Below are 26,873 nucleotides of genomic sequence, written 5' to 3'. Positions count from 1 at the left end.
TTCAGGCCCTCCCGCACGCTGCATCCCAGCCCCAGCCTCTTCAAAGCCTGGAGCTACAGGCAGGTAGCAGGTGAGCAGTCAGTTCTGGATGGGGTCTTCCCTCGGAGCTTGAATGAAGGGATGAGAGGGCAGGCAACGGGACAAGCTGAGGACAGGTCAATTCCTGGGCTGTGATCCTGGCTCTCAAGGTCCCTGTGAGTGAGCGACGGGACAGGGGAGGACTCCCCATCCGGAGACATCACCCCCTGGCCGCAACACGGAGCTTACTGTAGAGCCTACAAAATCTATGAGAGAGAAAGAATTGGAGAAAGTCAGAGACTACCCAGCACTGGGGCTCCCCTCGGCCACTCCTCAGGGCGGAGCTGGACAGGGGAATAAGCTGCACAGTCGGAAAACCAGCCAGGCCTCTGGTTAGCTGGATGGTCCTGAGCAGGCCATTCAACCCTTCTGAGACTTGATTTCCCCATCTGTACAGTGGGCATAATAGCCTACTTCACAGGGTGAGTCCTAAGAGTGAAAAAAAAAAAAGAATTCCAGCTAAGGACTTTTCACAATGTTTAGTGCATAGTAAATTCTGGAAATGAGAGCAATTTATTTGTGTTTTTACTTTTGTCCCAGAGGTCTGGCTCAGAACTGAAGTGTGAGGCTCACTCATCTTGAGCTCCCAATGAGGGACAGACAGACAGACACACACACACACACACCCCAACCCTGAGGTACGACAAACTGGGGCTCCTTCACATCACTTTAAACACTGAGCTTAGGGCACTTTGGGGAGGAAGGAGAGGACGCTGGGTGGGCCCACCTCACACCAGTCACATCCCCACACCTCTTCTTCAGAAAGGCCGCGTGGCTCTTAGTCATGCACTTCTGGAAGCTGCCACCAGAGGGCAGGCCCTGACCTCACACCAAGACTATGGGAAACCACGAGGCGTCAGAGTCTCCAAGGATAGGCGCCTCAGAGAAAGACAGGTTATGCACTTCTGGGTTCAAATCCCGACCACACTGCTTCATGACCTTGGACAAGTTACTGGACCTCTGCAGACCTCACCTTTCTCATTTGTAAAATGGTGGTCATGATGCTTGCCTGGTGGGGTCTTGAAGAGCGACAGCTTCTACTGAGTATTCACCAAGTGCCCCCTAATAGACATAATCTTTCTTCCTCATCGGAAAGCCCTGCGAACTGATACTACTTCCACCACCCTTATTTGAGGAAACTAAGGCTCAAGGAGGTGCCGTCCCCAGCCCGCTTTCAACTCAGAGGCCTTCAGTCCAAGGGTTCCACCACAATACTAAACCACCTTCTGCCAGATGAGATTATAACCCTCACTGCCATTATTCCCATTTTATAGATGAGACTCCAACAGAGGAATATAATTAATGGAAAGTGCTAAATATAGACGCATTCTAATGGCTTCAGGCAGGGTGTGACTGTGAAAACCACTACTCGTGTTTCTCCCGGCAGGGCACACACACCCAGAGAGACGGCTGTCTGTCCACAGATGCCATGCCGTGCCTCCTGGTGCTCCGGGGACAGGGTGGGTCCCTGGCTCAGAAGACCAGCCCCCCTTTGGAGAGCAATCTGGCACCATCATTACAATTTTAAGTGCGCAATTCCACTACTGGAAAAACACCAAGAAAACACTGTGTATAAGAAGGCACAGACAAAGATGTCCAGCGTAGCATTGTCAGTGATAGTAAAATCCTGGAAACCTCCCCTAAAAGTCCCTAAAAGGAAAATAGTTAAATAGTTACAGTTCCTCCATCTGACGTAATGCTAGGCACTGGATAAAAAGGGTTCTCCATAAAAGGATAAAGAAAGATCTTGAAGACATGCTCTAGGGTTGGGGACAAAAAGCAGTCTGAGAGGAATTTGTTTGGGATGACACCTAACCTGTGTTACATGAGCATATAACACTACTGTATATTTTATAAAAGGACATATAATGAACGCAGATGCATAGATAAACATCTGATAACTGGTTAGTCTGGAGTCTCCGGCCTCATGTGTAAATTTTTTCTTCATCAGATTTCAACGTTACTTGATATATACGACGGTTGATATGCAGTACACTAGGTGTAAGGCATACTGTAGGGAGCACCTGCGTGGGCTCACCATGCAAGACTACCACCATATTCTGTACATGCCTACACCCACCCCCATCTTGAGCTCCTGGCCTCCCCTCTTCTACCCCAACCACAAGTAAGCATCATCCTATCTTCTGTATTTATTGTTTCTTTACTTAAAAAAAAATGCAGTACCACCATAAATATACTTATGATCAAACCATACATTTGTGTCTCTTGGTTTTTGACTGAACTCCATGAAAATATCTCTCTGTTATCTTCTGGAAATTGATTTCCCCCACTCCTCTGTCTCAATACTATCTATATTTCCAGGATGTATCCATCCTGTTACTTATAACTACAATGCATGCATTTTCAGTTATGCTCCATTCCAGGATGTGAGTATATCACCACTTACTATCCATCCGCCTGTCAATGGCCATTTAGGTTGTTTTTAGTGGTCTGCTATTTGAAGCTGCTGCCACATTTCTCATGGGTTTCTACTCAGAGCTGGGTCTGCTGGGGCCCAAGCATGCAAGTGTTCGGATCTGAGGAATAACGTCAAATTGCTTTCAGGGGGGTCAGACTGTCTGCACCTGTTCCAGTTTTTGCTTCATCTGTAGGACCCGGTCACCCCTGGAGGCCCCGCCCCCAACCCAGCCCGCGCACTCGCCTTTGTTCTCCTGCTTGAGCTCCTCCTGCAGCAGATCTGTTTGCCGGTTGCCCAGCACGAAGGCGAGGAAGGAGAGGATGAGGGCGTTGAGGATGCCGATGATGGCCAGGATGTACGCCCAGCGCACCGAACAGTCCCCCAGGGAGTACTTCCCGGTCTTGGCCCCGCACATGTCCCGGATCGTCTCGGCGTCCCAGCCGTCGGGGAAGATCATGCAGCCCAGCACGAGGCACAGAGCTGAGTGGGTGCGAGGCCGGGCGCACCGCCATGGTCAGGGAGGAAGAGAGAAGGGGTTGAGTACTCCCAGAGCCAGAGGACCACCCCAGCCCCCGTCGACTGGGCCCCCCCGCAGGCCGCGCCCTTCCACTCAGTCACTCAACCCAAGAGTCTGTTAAGCCTTCCGTGGGTTCCAGAAACTATAGGGTCTGGGACGGCCTCCTGCCTCGGGGAGAAGAAACTTTCCAGGACCCCATAATGACCCCCATCAAATGGACACCTCCAGGAAGCCTTCAAGGAAATACAAGGAAATAGCAATCCACGGTTACCTTCCTCTGCTCCCATTAGCCTCCCCACAGTGCTTACTGCCTCCCATCCTCATCGTTCTTCATCTCTTTTTGTCATTCTTTCAACAAATATTTATTGAGCTCCATTTCCTTTTCTTCAGGACGCTGGGCACACGTTCTTATTCATACAGTCGGGCACTGGCTCAAAGAACAGAGTGAGGGAAGTTCTTTCCCTTACAAAATGTACACCATGGGAATGCCCCTATTTATGTTGGAAATCCCAGTACTGCCTCACAGGGTAGTGGTGAAGATTGAGGGAATTAAGGCGTGTAAGACACTCAGCCCAGTGTCTGAGGGCCCCTGGGTGCCAGGCACTAAACTAGGGAGACATGGTGAGAGATGGGGCGCAGTTACTTGGGCTTCAGCTTCACAGAGCTTGTAGTTAGTGGGGGAAATGTCCATTAGAGCAAAGAGGCTCAAATCCTGACCCGGCTCTTTTCTAGATGTGTGACCTCCAGCCAGTTCGTTGCCCTTTGAGACTCAGTCTTCTCATCTGTAAAATGGGGATAATGATGGTATTCAAGTGTAAAGGTTACAGGAGGCAGCAAATGTGAACACTTGACATAATAAATCCCAGGTAAATGTTAAATACTGTTATCATCATAACTAGTCATAATGATACCAATAATCGTCACATAAATAAGGAAATAATTGGGGAGGGCGGAGCTTAGTTTCAGATGGTGGGGGGTAGGAGAAGGGGCGAGGCCAAGAAGAGCCTTCTATTGAAATAGCCCCCACCTAGTTCCCTCCTAGGTATTCACTTCCTCTATCTTGAGTGACCCACCTCAGCCAATCCTGACCCATGTGGTATCGGTAGGCTCTTCCCAATGCTCAACCTCATAGGTGGGACCCAAGCCTGAGCCAATCGGCACACGGCCCACCCAGCAAATCAGTACCCGCGGAGTTTAGTGAGCGGCTACGACCGTGACCTTCACTTCTGCCTTGCAATGAGCAGCCAGTCCGGCGACTTGTGAGTTACTCTCGATGCTGCCCTCTTAGTGCCTGCCAGTCCCACCAGCAAGGAGGTTACTGTGTCTGAGACCGGCAGGTTCCACACCAGGCCCGTGGGGTGCTTAACCTGAGTTTCAGATGACAGTGATGACAAAGGGGGTGGTGGCCAATTCTGCCCACTGTCTATGAGGCCCACCTAGTTCCCAGGGTGGGGTGGCGGACCTCTGCTTTGTCAGTCTCTCCCTCACCCTTCAAGGAAGTGCTCCCTAGGCCTCAGACTCCCATCTGACAGTGCGCAAGGTTTGCCCTCTTGTGACAGGACAGTGTCCCCCACACCCCTAGGTTGTACTCCTCATCCTGATGCAGGGCTCTCCCACGACACTGTGATCTCTCTCTCTCTCTCTCTCTCTCTCACACACACACACACACTTAGGGCTTCCTCGCTCCCCCAGTGCTTGCCTCTGCCAAGATGATTCCCAGCTAGAGCACAGCGAGTCGCTTATGGGATGGGGAGAGCTCCTGACAAAGGGGACGGCCAATTCAGGAAGCCCTGGGGTGAGAATGAGCTTGGGGAGCTCAAGAATCCGACAAGTCGGAAGACGCACTTTAGACACCCAAATGGAGAAGGAAGCTCGGGGTGGGGGTGGGGGGAAATCAGTGCCGGAGACGTAAATTTGGGAGCTGTGGGCAGGTAAACTCCCTGGGGCTGGCGTTAGGGAAACTGACAAGAACGGACTGAGCCCTGCGGCGCTCCGGAGGAGGAGCCTCTGGAGAAGGTCCACCCGCGCATCTCCCCGTAGATCCCTGACATTTTGCAGGACCCTCCAGGCCCCAGTCGAAGACGGGGGTAGGGTCAAACGCCCGGGAAGGGGAGAGAAGGAGCGCCTGGGTGTCCGAGGGCTCTTGCCCAGGTCGTGCGCTCCCGCCTCCCCAGCGAGAGTCTGGGGGGAGGAAAAGAGCCTGAGAAAGGGCCAAACCCAGCCAGACTCTCCGCCTCCCCTCCCCTCCCCGCGTGCCACGTTTCCTCCCGTTCCCGGAGCATCCCCGTTTCCATGGAGACTGCGCCCGCATCCCCAGCTCCCAGCAGCGCGGCCAGGCTCCCGAGGGCGGGCCTCTCCGCTCCGCAGCCCCCGCTCAGCCCTCACGGAGTTTCCTTCCCGTGGCCCTGCGCCCGCGCGTTCTCGCTGGCACTCTCGCTCTCACCGCTCACGTGCCTCTCCCCGGTCGCGTGCCTCCCCCTTCCTTCCTCCGGTCCACCCTTTTTATCTTTCTTGTTCTTCATCTGTCTCTTTACAGGCCTACTCTCTCGCGGGCTTGTCTCGATTGCGCTTGGGGGTCGCCCTCGACCCTCCTCCCCTTGTCTAGTTAGATCTCTCCGCCTTTAACATTCGTTCAACATCCCTTCTCTTCTCTCTTCCTTTTCTCGCTTCTCTTCCTTCTCTGGATCTAGCCCCTTCGCCCTCTCCTCTCCCCGGCTCTCCCTTCCTACACTGCACATGTAAATCCTGAGCCCCAGTTATGTGCAGGGCGCCGTGCAGGGGCTGGGGAAACTGGAGGCGTGGTCCCCAGGAAAAGAGACGTGTGGGGAGGAATAAAATCAAGTCGACACACAAACAGAGTAGTTATGCATGGCAAGGAGTGCTTGCCAGGAAGCAGACTAGGGGTTGAGACCCAGAAGAAGCGGGTGCTGGGAGAGGGTGGGGGTGTGGCCTTTCCATCTCTAACTCACTCTGCCTCCTCTGCTCTGCAGCCGAGTACTGGGTGGCTATGTGGCTCCAGAGGCCACTGGGGGAATGGGAAACACCCAGGAGTCAAGCAAATGGGGGATAAAAAAGCCTATCAGATGGTTTCCCTGGACCTGGGGGAAGAGAGGAAGCTATTACTACAGAGACAGCCTAGGACAAGGAAGTGACCTTGCTGAGGTTCAAGCATCAGAAGATGGAATGACTGCAGGCAAGGTGGGTTTCAGCATCCCCACGTCCTGGATGAGGAACCTGAGGCTTAGGTCTTTGGAATCTGAGTTCAGGTCTCTCTTGGAAGACACAGACCCAGGTGCAGGGTGCCATGTGGAGGAGGGTGCCTCAGTGGAAGCAATTTTGACACTTGGCCTTAGAATTCTTTTTTTTTTTTTAATATCTTTTTTTTTTAAGATTTTATTTATTTCTTTGACAGAGACAGATCACAAGCAGGCAGAGAGGAAGGCAGAGAGAGGAGGAAGCAGGTTCCCCGCTGAGCAGACAGCCCGCTGTGGGACTCGATCCCAGGACCCTGAGATCATGACCTGAGCCGAAGGCAGAGGCTTTAACCTACTGAGCCACCCAGGCGCCCCTGGCCTTAGAATTCTTCACGATGAGGACTGTCCTATGCCTGGCAGGAGGTTCAGTATCGTGCCTCGCCTCTTCCTGCCAGATGCCCATGGCACCACCACCCTCAGTCATCATGAAGAACGTCTCCAGACATTGCCAAACATTCTCTGGAGGGCAAAAGTGTCTCTGGTTGAGAACCACTGGTCTAGGGGAAGGGGCCCTTGGGTGGGGCATCTCTATCCATCACCCTACAGTCCACTGACTGAAAGGGTTGTGACAAAATTAATAATATGAATATTCATGCTGTGGTAATAACATTCACAAACAGCATGGCATGCTTAAGTACATGCCAGGGTACAGAGCTCCCGACATCATGATCTGGTTTAATGCTCTAACGAATCTGTACCCCAGGAAAAGTCATCATCCTCATTTCACAGATGAGGAAACAGGCTCCGAGGAACGAGCTTTCATATCCCATGTCACAGAGCTAGTCAGTGGTGGGATCTGTATTTAAACCCAGACAGGTCTTTACTTAACATTTTTCTTTTAATAGACTCACTTTTTAACTTAGAGGCATTTACTTAAAAAGTAAGCTTTATATCACTATCATAGAAAAGGAAACCAGGATCATTTGCCACAAATAGAAGGAAACTATAAATATAATGAAACCAAAACAATGTTCTTAGATTCTAGCTGGATACTTTTGCCTGCCAAATGCTCTGAGCTCTCTCTCTGTTTAAGAGACTTAATAGTGTGAGAGGAGTTAAAGCTATACTAGCATCAAACTGAGACTTTCTCCCTGAATCCATGAGACACCGGCCACCGTGCACGGCCTCGATAGGAAGCGGAACTCCCGTTCTTCCCCGTGCAGCTTTAGGCCAAGTCAACTTAACTCTCTGGGCCTCAGTTTCTTCATCTGTAAGATGGGGTTCATGATATCCTACTCACTTCATAGTGCTTTTGTGAGAATCAATTAGCAGGTGAGAAGAGGAACCTAAATTATAACTGGTGAAGTGGGGACGGGTTATGGCAGCTCTTGAGAAACTGGGGAAAAGAATTCTTACACAAAAGAGATGAGCCTTTTTCCAGGGGGGTGATCTGTACATACAATGGGATCTTATTTATTCAGCCTTAAAAAGGAAAAGAATTCTGACACATGCTACAACATGGAGGAAACCTGACACAATATGTTCAGTGAAATGTACCGGTCACAGAAAGACAAAGACTGTAGGATCCCACTTGCATGAGGTCCCTAGAGCAGTCAAATTCACGGAGACAGAAAGTAGGATGGTGGTTGCCAGGGCCTAGGGAAGGAGCATGGGGGGTTAGTGTTTAAAGGGGACAGGGATTCAGTTTTGCAAGATGAAAAGAGTTCTGGAAGATGGGGACATAGATGTGCTACACAACATTGTGCACTTGAGAAATGGCTAAAATGGCATATTTTATGTTATGTGGACTTTGCCATGAGAGAGGGAGAGGGAAAAAGAAAATCAGCAGGGTGAATACAGGAAATGACATGATATATCTGCCTCGTGGACATGTATGTAAAAGATTGGGGGCAGATGGAAATTAAATTTATGAGTGGTGGCTTCTGGGCAGGGATGGGGTAGGACTTTAGCCTTTAAATGTTTCAGCTTTTCAGAGTGAACGTCTTCATATACTACTCATGAAATTTAAAAACATTTTTCAAAGAATACACATAGGAGCGCCTGGGTGGTTCCGTGGGTTGATGCTTCTGCCTTCGGCTCAGGTCATGATCCCGGGGTCCTGGGATTGAGCCCCGCATAGCATCGGGCTCTCTGCTCAGCAGGGAGCCTGCTTCCCCCTCTCTCTCTGCCTGCCTCTCTGCCTACTTGTGATCTCTGTCAAATAAATTTTAAAATCTTAAAAAAAAAAAAAAGAATACACATAGAAGCTTACATATCTGTAAACACTTCTAGAAGTATAGGGAAGCAGTTTAATGATGCATACCTCTGAGGTGTGGACTGGGAGGTGGGCAGGAAGGGAGGAGGGAGGGGACACTTTGCATTCTATGTCATCTTGTGCTACTGAATGTGTCTAGTATCTGCATATATTACTTCTGTAACAAAAACTCCATTATTATGTCCAATCCTTTTCCATCTATCCCAGGCCATGAAATCCTCTTAAGCTTTTTTTAAAAATTAAGAAACTAAAAGACGGTTAAAAGGAAGAGCAATACTTGAATTTGGGAATGAAACTTCAGTGAGACCAGAAGTAGTGAAGAATTAAGAAGAGCAAATGTGTGATACACTCAGGTGTTTATTTTCTTCAAAGCTTGTGCTATAAATGTACCCTCTTATAAAGTTTGTTTTGTTTTAAGTAGGCTCCATGCTGGGCATGAAGCCCAACTTGGGGCTTGAACTTGTGACCCCAAGATCATGACCTGAAATGAAATCAAGAGTTAGACGATTAACCCACTGAGCCACCCAGGGGCCCCTATAGAAAGGTTTTTAATGATGTATTTTATGCTCAGTTCTTTTAATAGCATTTCACTGTAACACTATTACACCATCCTCAAGGGACATCTGCTAAGCTGGGCACTCCAAGAGGGAGGCCTCTGTTTTGGCTCAGTTGCCCCCTCCATGTATGACATACCACAGCGGCTACCCTTTCCTGGGGGTCAGACTGCATGTCCTCAGGGCTTTCTGTCCCTGGGCAGACTCCACAGAGGTTTGCCATAGACTGAATTGTGTCCCCACAAAATTCACATGTTGAAGCCCTAACCCCGGGTGTGATAGTATTTGGGTGTGGGCCCTTCGGAAGGTAATTAGGGTTTGGGGAGGTCTTGAGGGTAGGGTCTCATGATGGGATTAGTGCCCTTATAAGGGGAGACAGCAGGGACCCTGCTCCCCACACCCCCACCAGGTCAGGACACAGCCAGAGGGCACCTCTTTGAGGCTGGGTGAGGACGCTCACGGAGCAGAACCTTGCCTGAGGAGGAACAAATTTGCTGCATCTTAGAGCCACACAGCTGAGAAAAAGTGTGATCCCTTTATGCACAGTTCAAAGACAGGCAAAACTCACCTACAGGATGGAAAATCAGACAGGTGATTACCTTTGTGGGTAGTGACTGGAAGGGGACATGAGGTTCCTGATCTGGATGCTATTTCCACAGGCAGGTTCGCTTTGTGGAAATTCTCTGAGCCACAGAGGGGACATTTTCTGTCCTTTTCTCTAAATGTGTTATACTGCAATAAAACCCGACTTTTAAAAAGGCTGTATACCATAGTGGGTAAGAAGTAAACCTCAGAATAACTAAGAGATCACTGGTTAGAGCACATCCATGCGACAGCACGCCGAGCAGTCGTGGAAGGGAGGAAGGAAGCCCTTGTATGTGCTGCTGTGGGATGGCGCGTGGATGTGCTAAGTGAACTGTAAGGTCCCGGGCAACAGATGCAACATGATGCTAGCATTGGGCAGCGGGGGGTGGGGTGGGGGGTGAGTGTGTGCGGGGGTTGACGGGGGGGACTGTTTTCTTGCATGGACACAAACTATTTCTGGAAGGGCCTACAAGACCCTGATAACCCTGGTTACTTTTCAGGAGGGGGACAGAGTGGCCAGAGGACAGGAGGGGAGGAGACACTGAACTAACAACTTGCTGCACATTTTGGATTCAGAACCATGTGAAGAGTTACCTATCAAAGCCGTGAGGTAGGTGGGAGTTGTCTGCTAACAGGTGACTATTACTAGAGATTCTCACTCACTTGGAATGAAAATAATTAAAGCAACAAAGAATGGCAATGCACAGGCCCAATGTAACTCTCGGAAATAATGGCTTAATCACAAAAACATAAAAATGAAAACCCCTTTTGACTGACCTTGCCAATTTCCGGAAATTTATCTGAAGAAAATGCTCCCAGATATGCTCTCAGATCGAGCTACAAGGATGTCGGTCACATTATTACTTATAAGAGAAAGAGGGGCACCTGGGTGGCGCAGTCAGTTAAGCATCTGACTCTCAGATCTCAAGGGGGATCACCCCACAGCCGCCCCCCACTCCAGTGCTCAGCATGGAGTTTGCTTGTGACTCTCTCTCTCCCTCTCCTTCCGTCCCTCCACACTGCATGCCCTTTCTCTCTCTAAAATAAATGAAAATAAATCTTTAAAATAGAGAGGGGTGGGGTGCCTGGGAGGTTAAGCCTCTGCCTTTGGCTCAGGTCATGATCTCAGTCAGGGTCCTGGGATCGAGCCCCACATCCGGCTCTCTGCTCAGCGGGGAGCCTGCTTCCCCCTCTCTCTCTGCCTGCCTCTTTGCCTCCTTGTGATCTCTGTCAAATAAATAAATAAAATCTTTAAAGAAAAAAAGAGGGGGATGCTTGGGTGGCTCAGTCAGTTAAAAGTCTGCCTTCCACTCAGGTCATGATCCTGTGTCCCGAGCCCCACATCGGGCTCCCTGCTCAGCGGGGTGTCTGCTTCTCCCTCTGCCTCTACTGTTCCCTGCTTGTGCTCTTGCTCTCTCGCTCACTCTCTCAAATAAATTATAAAATCTTCTTTAAAAATAAAATTTAAAAAAAGAGAGAGAGAAAGGAGGAGAGGGAGAAATAAAGGAAGAATGGAAAGAAAGAAAGAAACAATTTAATATCCAGCAATACGGGAATACAGTTCTTTCCTGTCACAGAATGTCACTCCGCTATGAAACTTGAATATGAATCTCCTCAGGTAGCCATTGAGGAAGATTTAATGATACAGAAAATACTTATGCTATGTTAGGTTTCTAGAGGCTGTAAAAATTAACATGCAATATAATTTCACTTCAGGGAAAAAACACTTATATAGTTAGAGCAAACAGTCATACAGCATTTACCATGCCGGGCACTATAGGACCTTATGTAGTTTAGTTTATGTCATCCACACAATAATCTGCATTATTATTTTCTTTTTACAGATGAGAACACTGAGGCACAGAGAGGTTATCCAAGTTATCCAAAGTCACACAGCTGGTCAGCTGCAAAACCGGCTGGCAAGTTTGAACCCAGTGAGCCTGGCTCCAGAATCTTCTGGTAACCAATACTCTCCACCGTGGGCCAGGCAGTTAAGAATGACTGATTCTGGGAGATTATGGATATAATTTTGCTCATCTGTAGTCCCCAGTTTTTCTACAAAGAACAATGATAACTTTACAAAGCAGTAAAGGTCTTAGAAAAAGGGGGGTACACAGAGCAGCAATGCAGCACAGAACTCATGGCCAGCTGCTTGTGTCCCCTGTTAGTCCCTCCCCGGGGTTAAGGAAAGGATCAGGCTGCATGTGGGGCTGAGGGGAGCCCAGTGAAGAATCTGTCCACACTGGGACTGCTTTCCAAGGCGCTGCTTCCCCAGCACCCCTGGCCCTAGAGGGCTGTAGGGAAAACCTCTGACAGGCTAAGCCCTGCTAAGGGAAGGAGGATGTTTACAGGCCCCTCACTACCAAGGATGAGTGCTGGCTCTGCTCCCCCAGGGCAGGCCCTGCTCTTCTGAGGGAGACCGGGCCTCTCCTAACAGTCACCCCCAACTCACTGAAGATCCAGGCCCAAACTTAGTGCCTGTTATCAACCCGGGATGCTGGGGGTCGGGACGCCTGTGCCTGGGCTCACCATCCCCCATCCAGCACCCAGAGGCTAGGAGGCACTCTGACTCCCCCTTCCCCTCACCCCCACATCTAATCCATTCCCAAGGTCGACCAACTTGACCTCCAAAAATATCCAGGATCCGACCTCTCCTCTCCAGTTCCACTGCACCCATGTGTCCAAGCTGCCATGATCTCCCTCCTAGAGGACCACAGTGGCCTCCTAACTACTTCTCAGCTCCCACACTTACCCCATCATCAGCTGTTCTCTGCTCAACATCCACAGTGAACTTTCAGAAATGGACGGTGCCACGCCCCTGCTCAGCGCCCTCCAAAAGCTCAGGCACTCAGAACAAAGCACTGCCACGGGCTGCCCTCCTTTCCCTCCAGCCATTAGGCCTCCACTCCCGACACTCGGGCCGCACTGGCTTCCTTTCTGTCCCTTAAGACCTGTCAAGTTCAGCCCCACCTGGAGGCCTTTGTATGGACTGTTCCCACCTCCTGGGAAGCTCTTCCAATGTAATCCAGTCCCCAGTTCCTGGTTCCTGATCTTGAGGACACTACAGTTTAGGAGGGGGACTATTCAGAAGACAGATAATTGTGGGTGGGGGGATGGGTGAAATCGGTGAAGGGGATTAAGGGGACACATCGCAGTGAGCACTGAGTCATGTATGGAACTGTCACATCATTATACTGCACACATGAAACTAGTAGAACACCGTACATCAACTATACTGGAATTAAAATAAAATTTACCCAAAAAAAAGAAGACAAATAATTATATCTGGTGTCACAGATTACTATCACTTTGTGTGGTAATCATTTGGGAACCATATTCAGTATTTACTTCCCCAGCCCCAGGCCCAGCCTACGGCGGAGCCCATGGCCTCTTAATAACCTTTGAATCACCCCATCCATGCATCCCCATTGTCCTGGCTCCGCCTAGCCCCATCTACTTTCTGGTCTGGTCAGAAGTCTCCTGCTGCTCTCCTCACAGCCAGTCTGGTCCCCCCAGCTCAGACCAGGCCCTCCCAGATGGCTCTGTCCCTCTGGGTCCCCCTCTGTTTCCTCCAGGCATGTGTCCTTTCTCAAGGCCATTCTTCTCCATTTCTCAGTTGCTAATCGGAGCAGCTGCTCTGGCTCCTTTTCTGGCTCCTCCCCCACCTGCCTCTTAAAGGCTGGTGTTTCTAGACTCTCCCCTTCTCCCAACACATACTCTCCACAGGGCAATTTCACCCACTCTTAGACTCATTCGATGGTGCCTCACATCTCTGTCTCCAGCGGAGACCGCTGCCCTGGGGTCCCAGCCCGAATACCAGTTGCTTGTCAGATCCTCCCTCTTGCACACCAGAGGGTCTGCCAACTCCACATTTCCCAAACTGACCCGATCTACCTCCTGCATGTTTGGGAATATCAGTCCAGGGACCCAGTCATCCAGGGAGGAAACCTGGAGTCATCTGTAACACCTGCCTTGTCCTCCCCGCCGGACAGCCGCTGGTCTCCCATACAGGTCTCCGGTCTTCCTCCTCCTCCTCTCTCCCTGCTGCCTTGGCACCTCTCACAAGGACCACAGGCTCCTTGCCTCCCCTCAAGCCTCCATCTAGTCCACCTCTGCAGCAGCCACCTCAGTCATCTTACTAAATCCAACATCTGGGGCTGGTGACTCCCATGCCTGAAAGCAGATGCCCACGGAGCACCTGGGTGGCTCAGTCAGGTAAGCATCTAGCTCTTGGTTTCGGCTCAGGTCCTGATCTCAGGATCATGAGATTGAGCCCAGCATTGGGCTCTGTGCTAGGTGTGGAGTCTGCTAGAGATTCTCTCTCCTTCTGCCTTTGCCCCTCCCTCTTGTTCTCTCTCTCTCTCTCTCTCAAAATAAATAAATAAATACATCCTTTTTAAAAAATAAAGAATAAAAGCAAATGCCCATCACATAAGGCCCAAACTCCAAGACCCAACTTTGAAAGCTCTCCATAGCCAGTCCTACCTGCCTCTTCAGGCTTATCTTCTCATTCTTCCCACTCTTCCATCTGTCCTCCCTTATTGTAGCACAGACAATGGAATGTGGGAGCCAAAGTGTTTTGATCCAAGTCACACATCAGCTAATAATAAGTGCTAACAGTTCTTGAGGGTCTCCTTTGTGCCAGCTCTGTACAATATTCACAATCAATGTTTCAACAGCCCCCGAGGTAGTTACTATTATTATCCCTATTTTACAGATGAGAAAACTGAGACTCAGAAATTGTGTAACCTTCTTAAAGACACTTAGCTGGTTATGCCACACTTAGCATTCGAATTCAGGTTGTCTGACCACTGAATATGCTGCCTCCAAAGGAGTGGAGGGTAGAGCTAGGACTTAAATTAGATGTCATCATTCATTCATTCAACAGCACTTATTAAGCACCAACTATGTGCCAGGCACAGACTCCTGGTCCAGGGCTCTCATTATACCATTAAACTTCTCTGGGATTAAAGTAAGGTTGATAATGATGAATAACATAACATGGGGATGAAAAGAAAAAGACACAAATGAGAGGCTTTCAGAATGAGAATACTTCAGTCCTTGTTCTCTTGACCCCTCCAACTCCTCCAAATCACCCTATCCACTGATAGCCAGATGTGATATGTACCCCCCCACCCAGCTCAAAACACTTCAAGGCTGTTCTAGATACCACACTAAACCCAGGAAAGAACTGACAATTTGAGATATTGATGAGAATATGTTGAGAAAAAACAAGTTTCACCATGGGGAAAACATCCATAGACAAAGTCAAAAGATCAACTGGGAACAATATTTGTAACTCATATCACAGACAAGGAGTTAACTTTCTTAATATACAAAAAGATCCCTTTTTTTAAAGATTTCATTTTTAAATAATCCCAGTACCCAATATGAGGCTCAAACTTAAAACCCCAAGATCAAGAGTCACGCACTCTACTGACTGAGCCAGCCAGATGCCCCACAAAAAGTTCTCACATATCCAAGAGGGAAAATGCCATTAATTTGATAGAAATATATATATTTATATTTATATAAATATGTATATTTTTATATATATTTATAACTGACAGCTTATATATGTACATATATTTATATAAATTTATTTAATAAATTTATAAATAAATTTATATAAATTTATTATATATATATATATAAGCTGACAGTTTATATAAATGATATATATGTAGAGACACCTGGGTGGCTTAGTCAGTTAAGCAGCTGGCTTTGGCTCAGGTCATAATCCCAGGGTCCTGGGATCGAGTTCCACATTGGGCCCCCTGCTCAGTGGGGATCCTGCTTCTCCCTCTGCCTGCTGCTCCCCTGCTTGTGCACTCACTCTCTCTCTCTCCTCTCTGACAAATAATAAATAAAATCTTTTTTAAAAAGGATACATATAAAAGGTGCTCGGCTTCACTCCTAATTAGAGAATGGCAAATTACTACTATAAGAGTATTTTTTTACACATCAGGCTGGCAAAAATAAAATATTTGATAACATACTCTGTTGACAAAGAAGTGGGGTAACAGGTACTTTTATATGTTGCTGCTGGGAGGGTAACTCTGTACAGTTCCTACAGAGGGGACTATGGCAGGATCTGTCAAAATTGTAAATATACAGACCATTTAATCCAATAATTCTGCTCTAGGTCTTTATTTTGTCCTTATACGCACATATGTGTCAAATTATTTATATACAACATTATCCACTGAAATATTGTTATAGCAAAATATTGTAAACAACTTAAGTATTGATAAGATAAATGATGACACATCTATACAAAAGTATATTTTGCAGCTCTTGAGAAAAAATAGCTCTTTATACACTGAAGTGGAACAATCCTAAACAACAGAGTATAGTGGGGTGATGGTATGTGATATCTTGATTGGGACATAAAAGGCAGTGTCATGGCCAAAACAATCTTCAAAAAAGAACACAGTTGGAAGACTCATACTTCCTGATTTGAAAACTCACTACAAAACAGCAGTCATCAGGATATTCTGGTACTTGCGCAAGGACAGACATATAGATCAGTGGAATAGAACTGAGTCCAGAAGTAAACCCATGCATCTATGGTTAACTGAGTTTTGACAAGGATGCCAAGACTATTCAATTGAAAGAGAATCATCTTTTCAATAAATGGTGCTGGGACAATAGGGGAGCTACATGCAACCTTACCCCACATACAAAAATTAACTCAAATGGATCAGACACCTAAATGTAAGAGCTAAAACTATAAACTCCTTGGTAAAACCAGAGGTACATTTTTTGCGTCAGTTGGAGTACCTGGGCGTCTCAGTTAGTTAAGCACCGTTCCCCCCTTCAGGTCCCTGCTCAGCAGGGAATCGGCTTCTCCCTCTCCCATTGCCCTTCCCCCTGCTCGAGCTCTCATGCTTTCTCTCTCTCAAATAGATAAATAAAATCTTTAAAAAAATTTTTTTTGTGTGCCCTTGGATTTGCTAAGAATTCTTAGATATGCCACCAAAAGCACAAGCAACACAAGGAAAAAAGAGATAAACTGGATTTTGTACAAATTAAAAACTTTTGTATTTCAAAGAAAACTATCAAGAGAGACAAAAGACAGCCACAGAATGGAAGAAAATATTTGCAAATCATATATCTGATAAGGGACTTGTATCAAAAATATACAAAGAACTCTTACAACTCAACAATACAAAGAAAAATTACCCAGTTTAAAAAATGGGCAAAGGATCTAAATAGATGTTTCTCCAAAGAAGATATACAAACGGCCAATAAGCACATGAAAAGATTCTCAACACCACGAATCATTTGGGAAATACAAATCACAACCACAATGAGACACAAGTCCACAGCCGGTAGGATGGCTATAATTTAAAAAGTCAGGTAACAACAGTGCTGATGAGATATGAAGAAATAGGAACCCTCATACACTGCTCATGGGAATGTACAAAAGTGCTGCCACTTTGGAAAACAATCTGGAAGTTTCTCAAAACGTTAAATATAGAGTTGCCATTTGAGCCACCGATTCCACTCCAAGTACCTACCCAAGAGAAATGACCACATGCATCCATGCAGAAAGTTGTACACCAATGTTCACAGCAGCACTATTTATAACGGACAAAAAGTTGAAACAACCCAAATGTCCATCAACCCATGAATGAATCAACAAAATGTGGTCTATCCATATATTTCAACATTGTGGCCATAAACGGCCACAAAGAGGAATAAAGCGCTGACAGGTGCTACGACATGAGTGAACCTTGGAAACATCATGCGAAATCAAAGAAGCTGCAAGGACTGCATGTTGGAGGATTTCATTTGTTTGGGTTTTGGGGGGGGGGGTTTAAGATTTTTTTTTGGTAAGATTTTATTTATTTATTTGTCAGAGAGAGTGAACACAGGCAGACAGAGTGGCAGGCAGAGGCAGAGGGAGAAGCAGGCTCCAGGCTGAGCAAGAAGCCCGATGCGGGACTCGATCCCAGGACGCTGGGATCATGACCTGAGCCAAAGGCAGCCGCTTAACCAACTGAGCCACCCAGGCGTCCCTAAGATTTTATTTTTAAGGGGCTCCTGGGTGGCTCAGTCGATTAAGCTCCTGCCTTCGGCTCAGGTAATAATCGCAAGGTCCTGGGATCCAGACCCCTATCAGGCTCCCTGCTCAGCAGCGAGTTTGTTTCTCCCCCTCCCTCTGTGAACTCTCTCATTCTCACTCTCTCTCAAGTAAATAAATAAATAAAAATCTTTTAAAAATTTTTTTAAATTTATTTTTAAGTAATCTCTACACCCAATGTGGAGCTTGAACCCACAACCCTTAGATCAAGAGTTGCATGCTCCACAGACTGAGGCAGCCAGGTGCCCTTGTATGATTTCATTTCTATGAAATGGCCGGAACAGGCTAAGATAGAGAGACAGAAAGTCAGTTAGTGGTTGCGTAGAGGCTGGGGAGGTTGGGTGGGAGAGCTTTGCGGGGGTGAGACCTAAAGGGTATAAGGCTTCTTGAGGTAATGAAAATACCTTACAACTGGTTGTGGTAATGGTTGTACAACTCTATAAATATGCTGAAAACCACTGAATTATACACTTCATATGGATAACTTACATGGCATAGAGTTATAGCGCAATAAAACCGTTACCAAAAAAAAAAAAAAGAGTGGGGCAGTGTAGCATCTTCCTTTCTCTCTCCTTGGTCACTCATTCTGAGGTCTCCTGCCAACACATGAGAGTGCTTAGAAGTGGGTCCTTCAGCCCCAGTTACCCTTAGATGACCACAGCCCCTGCTGCAGTCTTGGTTGTAACTTCAGGAGCAACCTTGAACCACAACTGCCCATCTGAGCTGTTCCCAAATTCCTGTGACTCACAGAAACTGAAAAAATAATGGCCTGTTGCTTTAAGCCACTAAGTTTTAGAGTAATTTGTTATACAGTTATAGATAACTAATATACCATTTTAGCAAAATAATAATAATAATAATAATAAGTGTTTGCATTTGCTTGTCTATTTCTGAGATTTCTTGGAAGAGATACTAAAGGCACTGGTGACAGTGGCTGCCCCAGAGAACTCTGGGAGGACCACTGGGCAATGAGGACAGGAAGGAAGACTGATGTCTGAGTGTATACCTTTTTTCCAATTTGAATTTTGTATCATGTGCCTGATTAATTATTCCCCAAAAAACCTTCAAAAAAATATATGCTGACAGATAAAGTCCATGAACTTCCAACCATGGCTTAGAAGCCTCCACGGTCTAGCTTCCCATTCTGAACACTCACCACTCCCTGCCCTAATTGTTGGTAGTCGCCAAAACATAAAACACACCAAGGTATTTTCCATCTTCACGCCTATCTCTTCTGCCTGGCTGCCCTTCTCTTTCCGGCTCATCCTCCCAAGACTCAGCTCAAATGCTGGAACTTTTTGGAAGTTCTGTCCTTAACTGTGTTCCCTTCGTGCCCCCAGAACACTCTGGGCTTGATTCAGTCATTTCGCATGCCATGCACACAGGAGCGATGATCTGTCTTCTTCCCTGCCTCTCCCATGACCCTGTGAGCTGTGCAGCAGCAGGGACTCTTTTTTTTTTTTTTAAATTTATTTATTTGACAGACAGAGATCACAAGTAGGCAGAGAGGCAGGCAGAGAGAGAGGGGGAAGCAGGCTCCCTTCCGAGCAGAGAGCCCGACTCGGGGCTCTATCCCAGGACCATGGGATCATGACCTGAGCCGAAGGCAGAGGCTTTAACCCACTAAGCCACCCAGGTGCCCTGGCAGCGGGGACTCTTACTCTGGATTCCCAGAGGCCAGCACTGTGCCCGACACAGATGAGGCTGTCAGTAAAGGACGGATGTAAGAATGGAAGGGTGCAGGGAGGGAGAGTGGAATAAAGGAAAGAAGGGACAGGTGGGGGAGGAAGAAAGACAATGGAGCGGGGGAAGAAAGAAATCCCCCCAATGTGCTCAGCAGCTCATGCACATGCAACAGAGATGTACTGGGTGAAGAGACTCCCAAACCAAATCTGAAACAAGCCCCCAGAGAAATGGGGAGGAATGTGGGTAAATACGCCAACCTGCAGTGACCTTGCTGCTCCCGCCCAGAAACCCCTGGTGATGAGGCACACACCTGGAAGGCTGGAAGGTACTCGTCCTCAGATCGCCAACCCCCCGCCGCCATCCCCAGCTTCTGTCTCCCCCAGCGCCCACTGTCCTGTCCCAGGCTGTGACTCCAGCCCCCGAGCGGGCCGGACATACTGCAGGTGCTCAGTACTGAATGAATTATGGTCAGAATCATCTCCTTTCTGTAGGGAGCAGAGCCTCACTTTGTGACATGAACTTGTTTCTTCTCTCCAGGACTAGATTTTTTTTCTTCCTCTGTAAAATGAGGCGGCTGGGCAGCTAATTGGCAAGACCCTTTTCAGCTGGCAATTTGTGACTTCTCAAGGCCTTTGATCATCCCAGCAAGTTCAAACTCTCCCACCTGAGCAGCAAGAGCTCCTCACAAGCTGCTCTTCACGTAGGCTGTGTCACGGAGATAATGTGACCATTTACTGAATGCCCACTGTCCACTATGAACACATTCAGTGCTTTACAGCCATCATTTTGTTTCTCTCTGCCACCTAAAGTAAATACAATAGTAATCTCCCCTAGGCCCCTGGCTGGCTCAGTCAGTAGAGCACGGGACTCTTGAACTCAGGGTTGTGAGTTCGAGCTCCACGTTGGGTATAGGACTACTTAAAAATAAAATCTTTAAAAACAATAGCAATAATCTCCCTTTTACAATAAGGAAACTGAGACCTAGAGAGGAAAACCCACTTATCCAAGGCCACACAGCTGGGAAGGAGCAGAGAGAGAATTCTAAGTCCTCTGCTCTTAAACCCCTACCCCACATTATGCCCGAGGACTCTCAACCAGGCTTCCAGCTTGAACCTCTACTCCAGCCAGCAACCTCCCCTTGGCTAACCCCACCCAGCCCACGGGTGAACACCGAGCACGGACAGCTGACGGCTCTGTCTTGTGATTTGTGTATCCTCTCCCAGGTTCATTTGGTTGTAAGAGCAAGAACTAGATCCATTCAGACTTGTTTTAAGTTTCAGCTTCACTTTTCACTAGATGTGTGACCTTTGGGCAAGTCAATTTAACAAATGAACATGAACTGTCTAACAAATATGGAAATGTCTAGCGTCAAAGCTGGTACCTTGTGTATTCTCACTAAGTGGGAAAGACCAGGTCCGGAGTAGCAGAGGTACCTGGAGAAGCTGGCCCCTGACTCCACAAAGAGCCACCTGGGTTTTCAGCCTCTCTGCTTAACATTTGAGTGTTATGCCTAAAACCCCCTGCCACTGCCCCATCACTAATGCCCCTCTATAATGGCTTCATAAATCCTTGGCCTTTTGAATCAGACAGCCCAAGTTACAATCCTAGTTCTTCCACTTACATTCTGTATGACCTTGGACAAATGACTCATCTCTGAGGCTTAGTGTTCTCTTCTACAAAAAAGTAATAATGGTACCTACTCCATATCACTGTGAGGATTAAATAATAGTACTCATGTCCATGTCTAGCACATGGTCTAGCATACAGCAAAGGCTAAGAAAATATTAACTGTTTTTCCTGAATAATAACAAGAGTTGTAGTAGCTTTGAGCTGCCTGCTGATCAAAGTCCAAATGCGTGATCCACTATTCAGAGACTTGTACGCTGGAGCCTCCGTCATTCCTTCCTCCCCTCTCCTCCCACTCCTCCCCTAGGTGGAGGTCACCCCCAAGCCACATGTGGTTTTCTCACCTCTGTGTCTCTGCCCATGATCTTCCTCTCCATTCAGAATGCTCTCCCCCACCTCGCACTTGTACACATCCTCACCTCCTACTCAAGCCTCACCTCCCAGTGAAGGGGCCGCCTCCCGGGTTTCCCCAGCACTTAACAGCCAGGACATATTAGTGCTGAGACTCTCCAGAGTGAGGCTTTTCTGTCTGCGCCTGTCCTACCAGTGGTTACACTTGATTTCTCTTTTCAGGAACTGACCTTTCTCCACTGTTGGTCCATGTGTTCCAGGGACGGGAATATGGCTGAAGCCTTAGACAAAGTCACATTGATTAACTAAGAGGTGAATCCTTGGCCAAAGCCTGGGCCAATGAGAATCAGCCCTGGAACTTTTGCTGGAACAACTGACTAACAGATGTTCTTTTCCCACAGGCACTGCTAAGCTAAAGCAATGTAAATTCCAAGCTGTGAGTAGCCTTATTTATCACCTTTAGGAGAGAAGTGGACTTTTAAAATGAGCTGACACAGAGGAACCAAGAAATGGCAATAGACATTTTCTTTATAGCATTATTTGAGTATCTGGATCCAACCATGCCTAAAGCAAGTTACCTTTTTTTTTTTTTTTAAGATTTTATTTTTAAGTAATCTCTATATCCAACGTGGGGCTCAAACTTAACCATGAGATCAAAAGTCCCATACTCCACTGACTGAATCAGCCAGGAAGCCCTGAAGCAAGATACTCATAAAGAAAGATACTTTATGTGAGCCAAAAACCCTACCATCCCTATTTTATTTGATTTTTATTTATTTAAGCCATTTTGAGTTGGATTTCTGTCACTTGTCACTGAAAAAATGCTGACCACTATAGTGATCCAACTAGATGGTAAGCTTCCTGAGAGTGGAGATCTCATCATATAGACCTAAATCCTTGGGGATCAGGAGCATCTCAGTATTGTCGCCCCTAGCACAAGGATGATCACAGAGCAGGTAAAGAATAAATAGAGGAATAAGTATCTCTGAATGTTCCCAATAATCCAGGGCTCTACACTTAGAAGAATCTAAAATACTTGAATAAAAGTTTACTTGAACAAGAATTCTAATTCTTTCCTGATATAAACAAGGTCCTTTGTCACTCTGCAGTTCCTGTGAGAATGACTGATTTCTTACTTTCTGAATAGAACGATCTTGGCAAAAGAGCTGTTTTAGGAGACACACAGGGCTGAAAGAGATATGTTGAATCCACTAATGTAACTGATTAGTCTCCCACTGTAAGAAGGACAAAACTGAGATTTAAGCTAAAAACAATTGCTTAATACTGCACAGTGAATCACTCAGGCAGAATCAGCCAAGCAAGACCCCATCCCATGACTCGTAGTCCAATGCTCTAGCTCCGGTCCTGATGTCACTTCATTAAACAAAGTGAATTGGTCACTTATCCAGAGAACTCAGAAATCTCTAACCAAAATGAAATAAACTGCTCAACTCTGCTAACTGGCCTCCTCAGCCCTCAGGACAACGATACAAGGGAAAGAGCACCAGGCCAGGAGTCAAGACCTAGTTTACTCCCCTCCTGTCAATGAGACTTTGGATAAGACCTTCTCTCTAGTCTCAGTCTCCTCTCTCTAAAATGGGGGGAGGGGAAGGTGGGATTTGAAGGAGCTGATCTCTATGATCTCTGAAATTCTGTAATTACATGGGGTTATTGGACACTTCATCAAATCCCTAAGATTAAACCCACATAAATTACAGAGAATTGGAAGAGAGGTTAGCATCCCTTCTGCAGACTCCAAATTAAGGGTGGGGGGATTGAGGATTCCAGGTAGGTATATATTCTTTCCAGCTTGCCTTTGGAGGAAGAGTAGAATGGAAATACATAAAATTACCTTCTGTGTGCCACAGAGAAATATGGAGACATACCTCCTACACTCTACGATTCTCCTTTCTCACCTTCAAAGATCCTAGAAGACTCACATCTAAGTAGATGGAGTGAGACAGATTTGAAACAAGCTCATTACAATGTCCTCATCTAAATGAACACTTTCTTCAAAGTAGTCCTTCTGAGACTTTGAGAAATTCTTCCAGTGGGACAGTAATTCCTCCCTGTATTTGTAAAGGTCCTCTTGGGGAAGCAAATCAGCCTCATGGTTTTGCTCTCATACCTTGGCTTTCATCCCAAGTGACAATTCTCAATTTGACCACTACTGTATTTTCTACACTTGGCCCTAAGCAACTTCCAGCCATTTCTGAAAAATCATATTCTTCCTTCAAAAGATGGAGGTTTCCCTCAATGATGATGTTCAAGAAAACACACCCCACACTCCGAGGACAATTTCCTACAATGTTTTGAGCAGTGGAATCATCAGCAAGTGATATAACACCTCCTGCAGGGAGTCTCTTTGAAGAGGCCCACACTTGTTGAATGCCCTGAGGTGCTTATTTTGAAAAACCATCTCTACTATATGATCATCACATTTTCCCTACTCTTTCTCATTCCTGGAGGGCTCCAAACTTTTCCTAACCTCACCAGCCCTCCTCCCCCGTTCCTGCTACATCCTGACCTCACTCTCCCCAGCCCAACTCTTTCCTGCCTGCAATTAGGCAAATGCCCAAGTTGCTGAATCTTCAAAATCTGCCTTCAATCGAAAGGCAGGTGGGGGTGGGGACTTTAACGGATCCTGGAATACAGTCTCAGCAGTTCTCTTACCCAAAGTTCCCTTCTCCGGTTCTTAGAGCAAGATGTCTGTCCTAGCTAAACATTTCAAAGGGTCCTAGGGATTTATTGCCATTGGGCATAGCACCAGAACCCTTCCTGCATTGGGTGGGGGGTAGCAGGTGGAGACTTGCCCTCCCAAGACCCCCATGCCGTCCACCACCCACATTTCAATACTGGATAGACATTATAGACATGCATATCTTCCTAAGCTCCTTTATCTTAATACAGAACTTCAAAGTTTACAAGATACTCTTTCATTTGTTCTTGGAATCTTCTCCACTGTTTTACAGATGTGGAAGCCTAGCCTCAGAGAAGTAAAGTGAAACACCCAAGTTAATAATGTCAGCAAGATAAAGGTCAAAGTCAGATCTCCTGATTCCCCCTACTCAAGCTATTTTTGATACAATAGAAATTGCTCATTCTTAAAGTAACTCCTCATTCAGATAATTATTTTCCCTAAGACAGCCAAAAGAGACTCTCGGAGACCCTCAGACACTCTAACATAACACTAACCCATCAGTAACTACAGTCTGCCCATATCCAAGCACACAAACTCAAAGACCTAGTTCTAAGGCTCTGTCTCCTGCCCCAAGGTGTTTCTCTCATAAATCCCCTCCCCAGTGGCTGCTGAGGGACAGCCAAGGAGGTGTGTCTTTAGACAGAGGAGCAGAATCTCTCTGACCCCTCCCAGAAGGGGTCCTGGAAGGAAGAAGCCCGGTCTTCGGCGCCTGTTCTAGGGGTCCCACCCCCACCCCTCCCCTACCTGCCAAGAGCTGCATCCAGGCGCAGATCTTGTAGACCGTGGCCGTGTTGCAGAAGAAGAAAAGCGCAAAGCAGGTGATACAGCCGAGGATCAGCACCATGGAGAGCAGCACGAAGAAGGCGGCTGCCTTGAAGGCGCCGGACGGGATGGTGCTGAAGTCGGTGAAGGAGCCTCGGCAGGTGAGCTCGCGGCCCGCCAGCCCGCTGCCCACACAGTAGTGGAAGAGGCCGAAGTAGCCAGGCTTGGGGGTGCTCACGCTGTCGCCCACCCAGTAGGGCTGGATGAAGACCACCACGTTGATGATGGCGAAGCAGATGGTGAAGATGGCCCATAGCACGCCGATGGCCCGCGAGTTCCGCATGTAGTGCTCGTGGTAGAGCTTGGAGGCCTCCTGCGAGGGCAGCATGGTGCCCGGGGGCGGGGCCGGCGGCGGCGACGGCGGCTGGCGGGGGCCGCCGGCCCGGGACCGACCGCCGGGCTGCCGGGCTGACGGGCGGGAGCTGGGGACGCACGCGAGAAGCGGCCCTGAGCCAAGGAACTCTCGAAGGAGGGGCCTGGGGTGGAGCTGGGGGTATCTAGGGGGTAGTATGGAGGGGCCAGGAGGGGGTCCTGAGTGTTGGGGCGGTGTCTGAGGGGAGTAAAGATCTCCAACTGGGGGCCTAGGTAAGGGACATGTGAAAGTTGGGGGGCTGGGATGAGGGGGATGGGATATGGATATGGGAGCTGGAAGTGGGGGGCAGCTAGAAAGTGGTCATGGGGGTGTTGGGGAGGAGGTTTGGGGGCTAGAACTGGGCGAGTAGTACGGAACCATGGGTAGATGGAATGGAGGCTGAGGACTTAACTGGGGAATTAACAGAGGGGCTGTATACAGGGAGCTTGGAAAGGAAATTGGGGACTGGTATTAGGGGTAAAAGAAGATTTGGTATTGGGCGTCTAGAAAGGCGCTGTGGGGGGGGGGGTTGGTGCTTCTATGCTTCCCGCATAGAAGGGGATATGAGGGGCTGATACTGGGGGACTGGGAAGGTGATATGGGGGCTGGGACAGGGAGGGCGAAGTGGAGGAATCAGGATGAGGCTAGTGGGGAGTCGAGGGCCGGGACTGCAGGGTCTGAACACAGGGCGGGGGTCTGGGGGGGTCCCACAGAAGACAGGACTGGATGTAAGCTAGGGGAAGCCTAGGATTGGCGGGCCAGGGCTGAGGAGAGAGGTTTTCCAGGCCAAGGGTACGAGGGACTGAGGCCGGCAGGCAGCCCGGGCCTCGAGGGGCGGACTGTGGGCAGGGGTTATCCCGCGAGTGCTGGGGAGCGGCCCGGCCGGGGTAGGGCCGAGGGTGGGGGTGGGGGGCGGCTGCCCCGCGCCCAGGCCGGACGCGCGCGCAGCTTGCGGCCGCGGGGACGGGGTGCGGGGAGACCAACCTGGGCCCGGTCCGGAGCAGTGGGTCCGGGACTGGCACGGCCTAGGCGCCCCGGCTCGGCGCTCCCAGCAGCTGCTGCCTCGGCCCAGGAGGCGGCCTCGGCGCGGCCTCCATCTTGCTCGGGTTCTCCCCGGGGCGCGCTCCCGCGCCGAGGCGCGCGCTCTCGTGCACCGGCTCGGCTTGTCGGAGGCGCGCTCCCGCCTCGGGCGTGCGGGGCGGGGCGAAACGGGGGAGGGGCGCTCCAGGTTCTGGCATTCAGGGGAAGGGGTGGGCACGGTCCCAGGTGTCTCCCAGCGGGAGCAATAAGCCCCTTACACAGTAGGCCCTTTGGCTTGGGGGACCCCCCCCTCTTCCAGCCTGAGCTGAGGGGCTTGTGGGCCCCCGCAGAGCCCATAAGAATGGGGGAGGGACCGAACCGAGTATTATTTTGATAGGGTTTGAACTGATCCCTTGCTCCCATGTTACCTTTCCTACAACCTAACACAGTGCCTCAGGTTACACCATTACGCTTTCAGCCCTTTGGGTCTTGGAGGCGTTGAAGGTTCCCAGAGTCTCCTTGGAAACTGCCAACACCCCTGGGAGAGGGAACCCCCTAAACTGTTAGCATCCCACGCCCGCGATAGGGATTCGTTGGCCACTAG

The 26,873-nt window shown here is 48.4% G+C and overlaps 1 protein-coding gene across 1 annotated transcript; it reads right to left on the bottom strand.

Annotated features, from left to right (window-relative positions):
* Positions 1-183: 183 nt before the first annotated feature.
* On the bottom strand, positions 184-25,225 carry LHFPL4 (LHFPL tetraspan subfamily member 4; the record flags this gene model as incomplete). Its single annotated transcript, XM_080797270.1, has 3 exons — positions 184-284; positions 2,741-2,977; positions 24,820-25,225. 3 exons carry the CDS (start codon positions 25,223-25,225, stop codon positions 184-186), a joined length of 744 nt encoding a protein of 247 aa, XP_080653396.1.
* Between the last annotated feature and the right edge of the window lie 1,648 nt (positions 25,226-26,873).

Source organism: Martes martes (genome assembly GCF_963455335.1).
Source record: "Martes martes genome assembly, chromosome: 1".
Taxonomy (NCBI): Eukaryota; Metazoa; Chordata; class Mammalia; order Carnivora; family Mustelidae; genus Martes; species Martes martes.
Note: the sequence above shows the minus strand (reverse complement) of the source record. Positions and strands in the feature narration are given on the sequence as shown.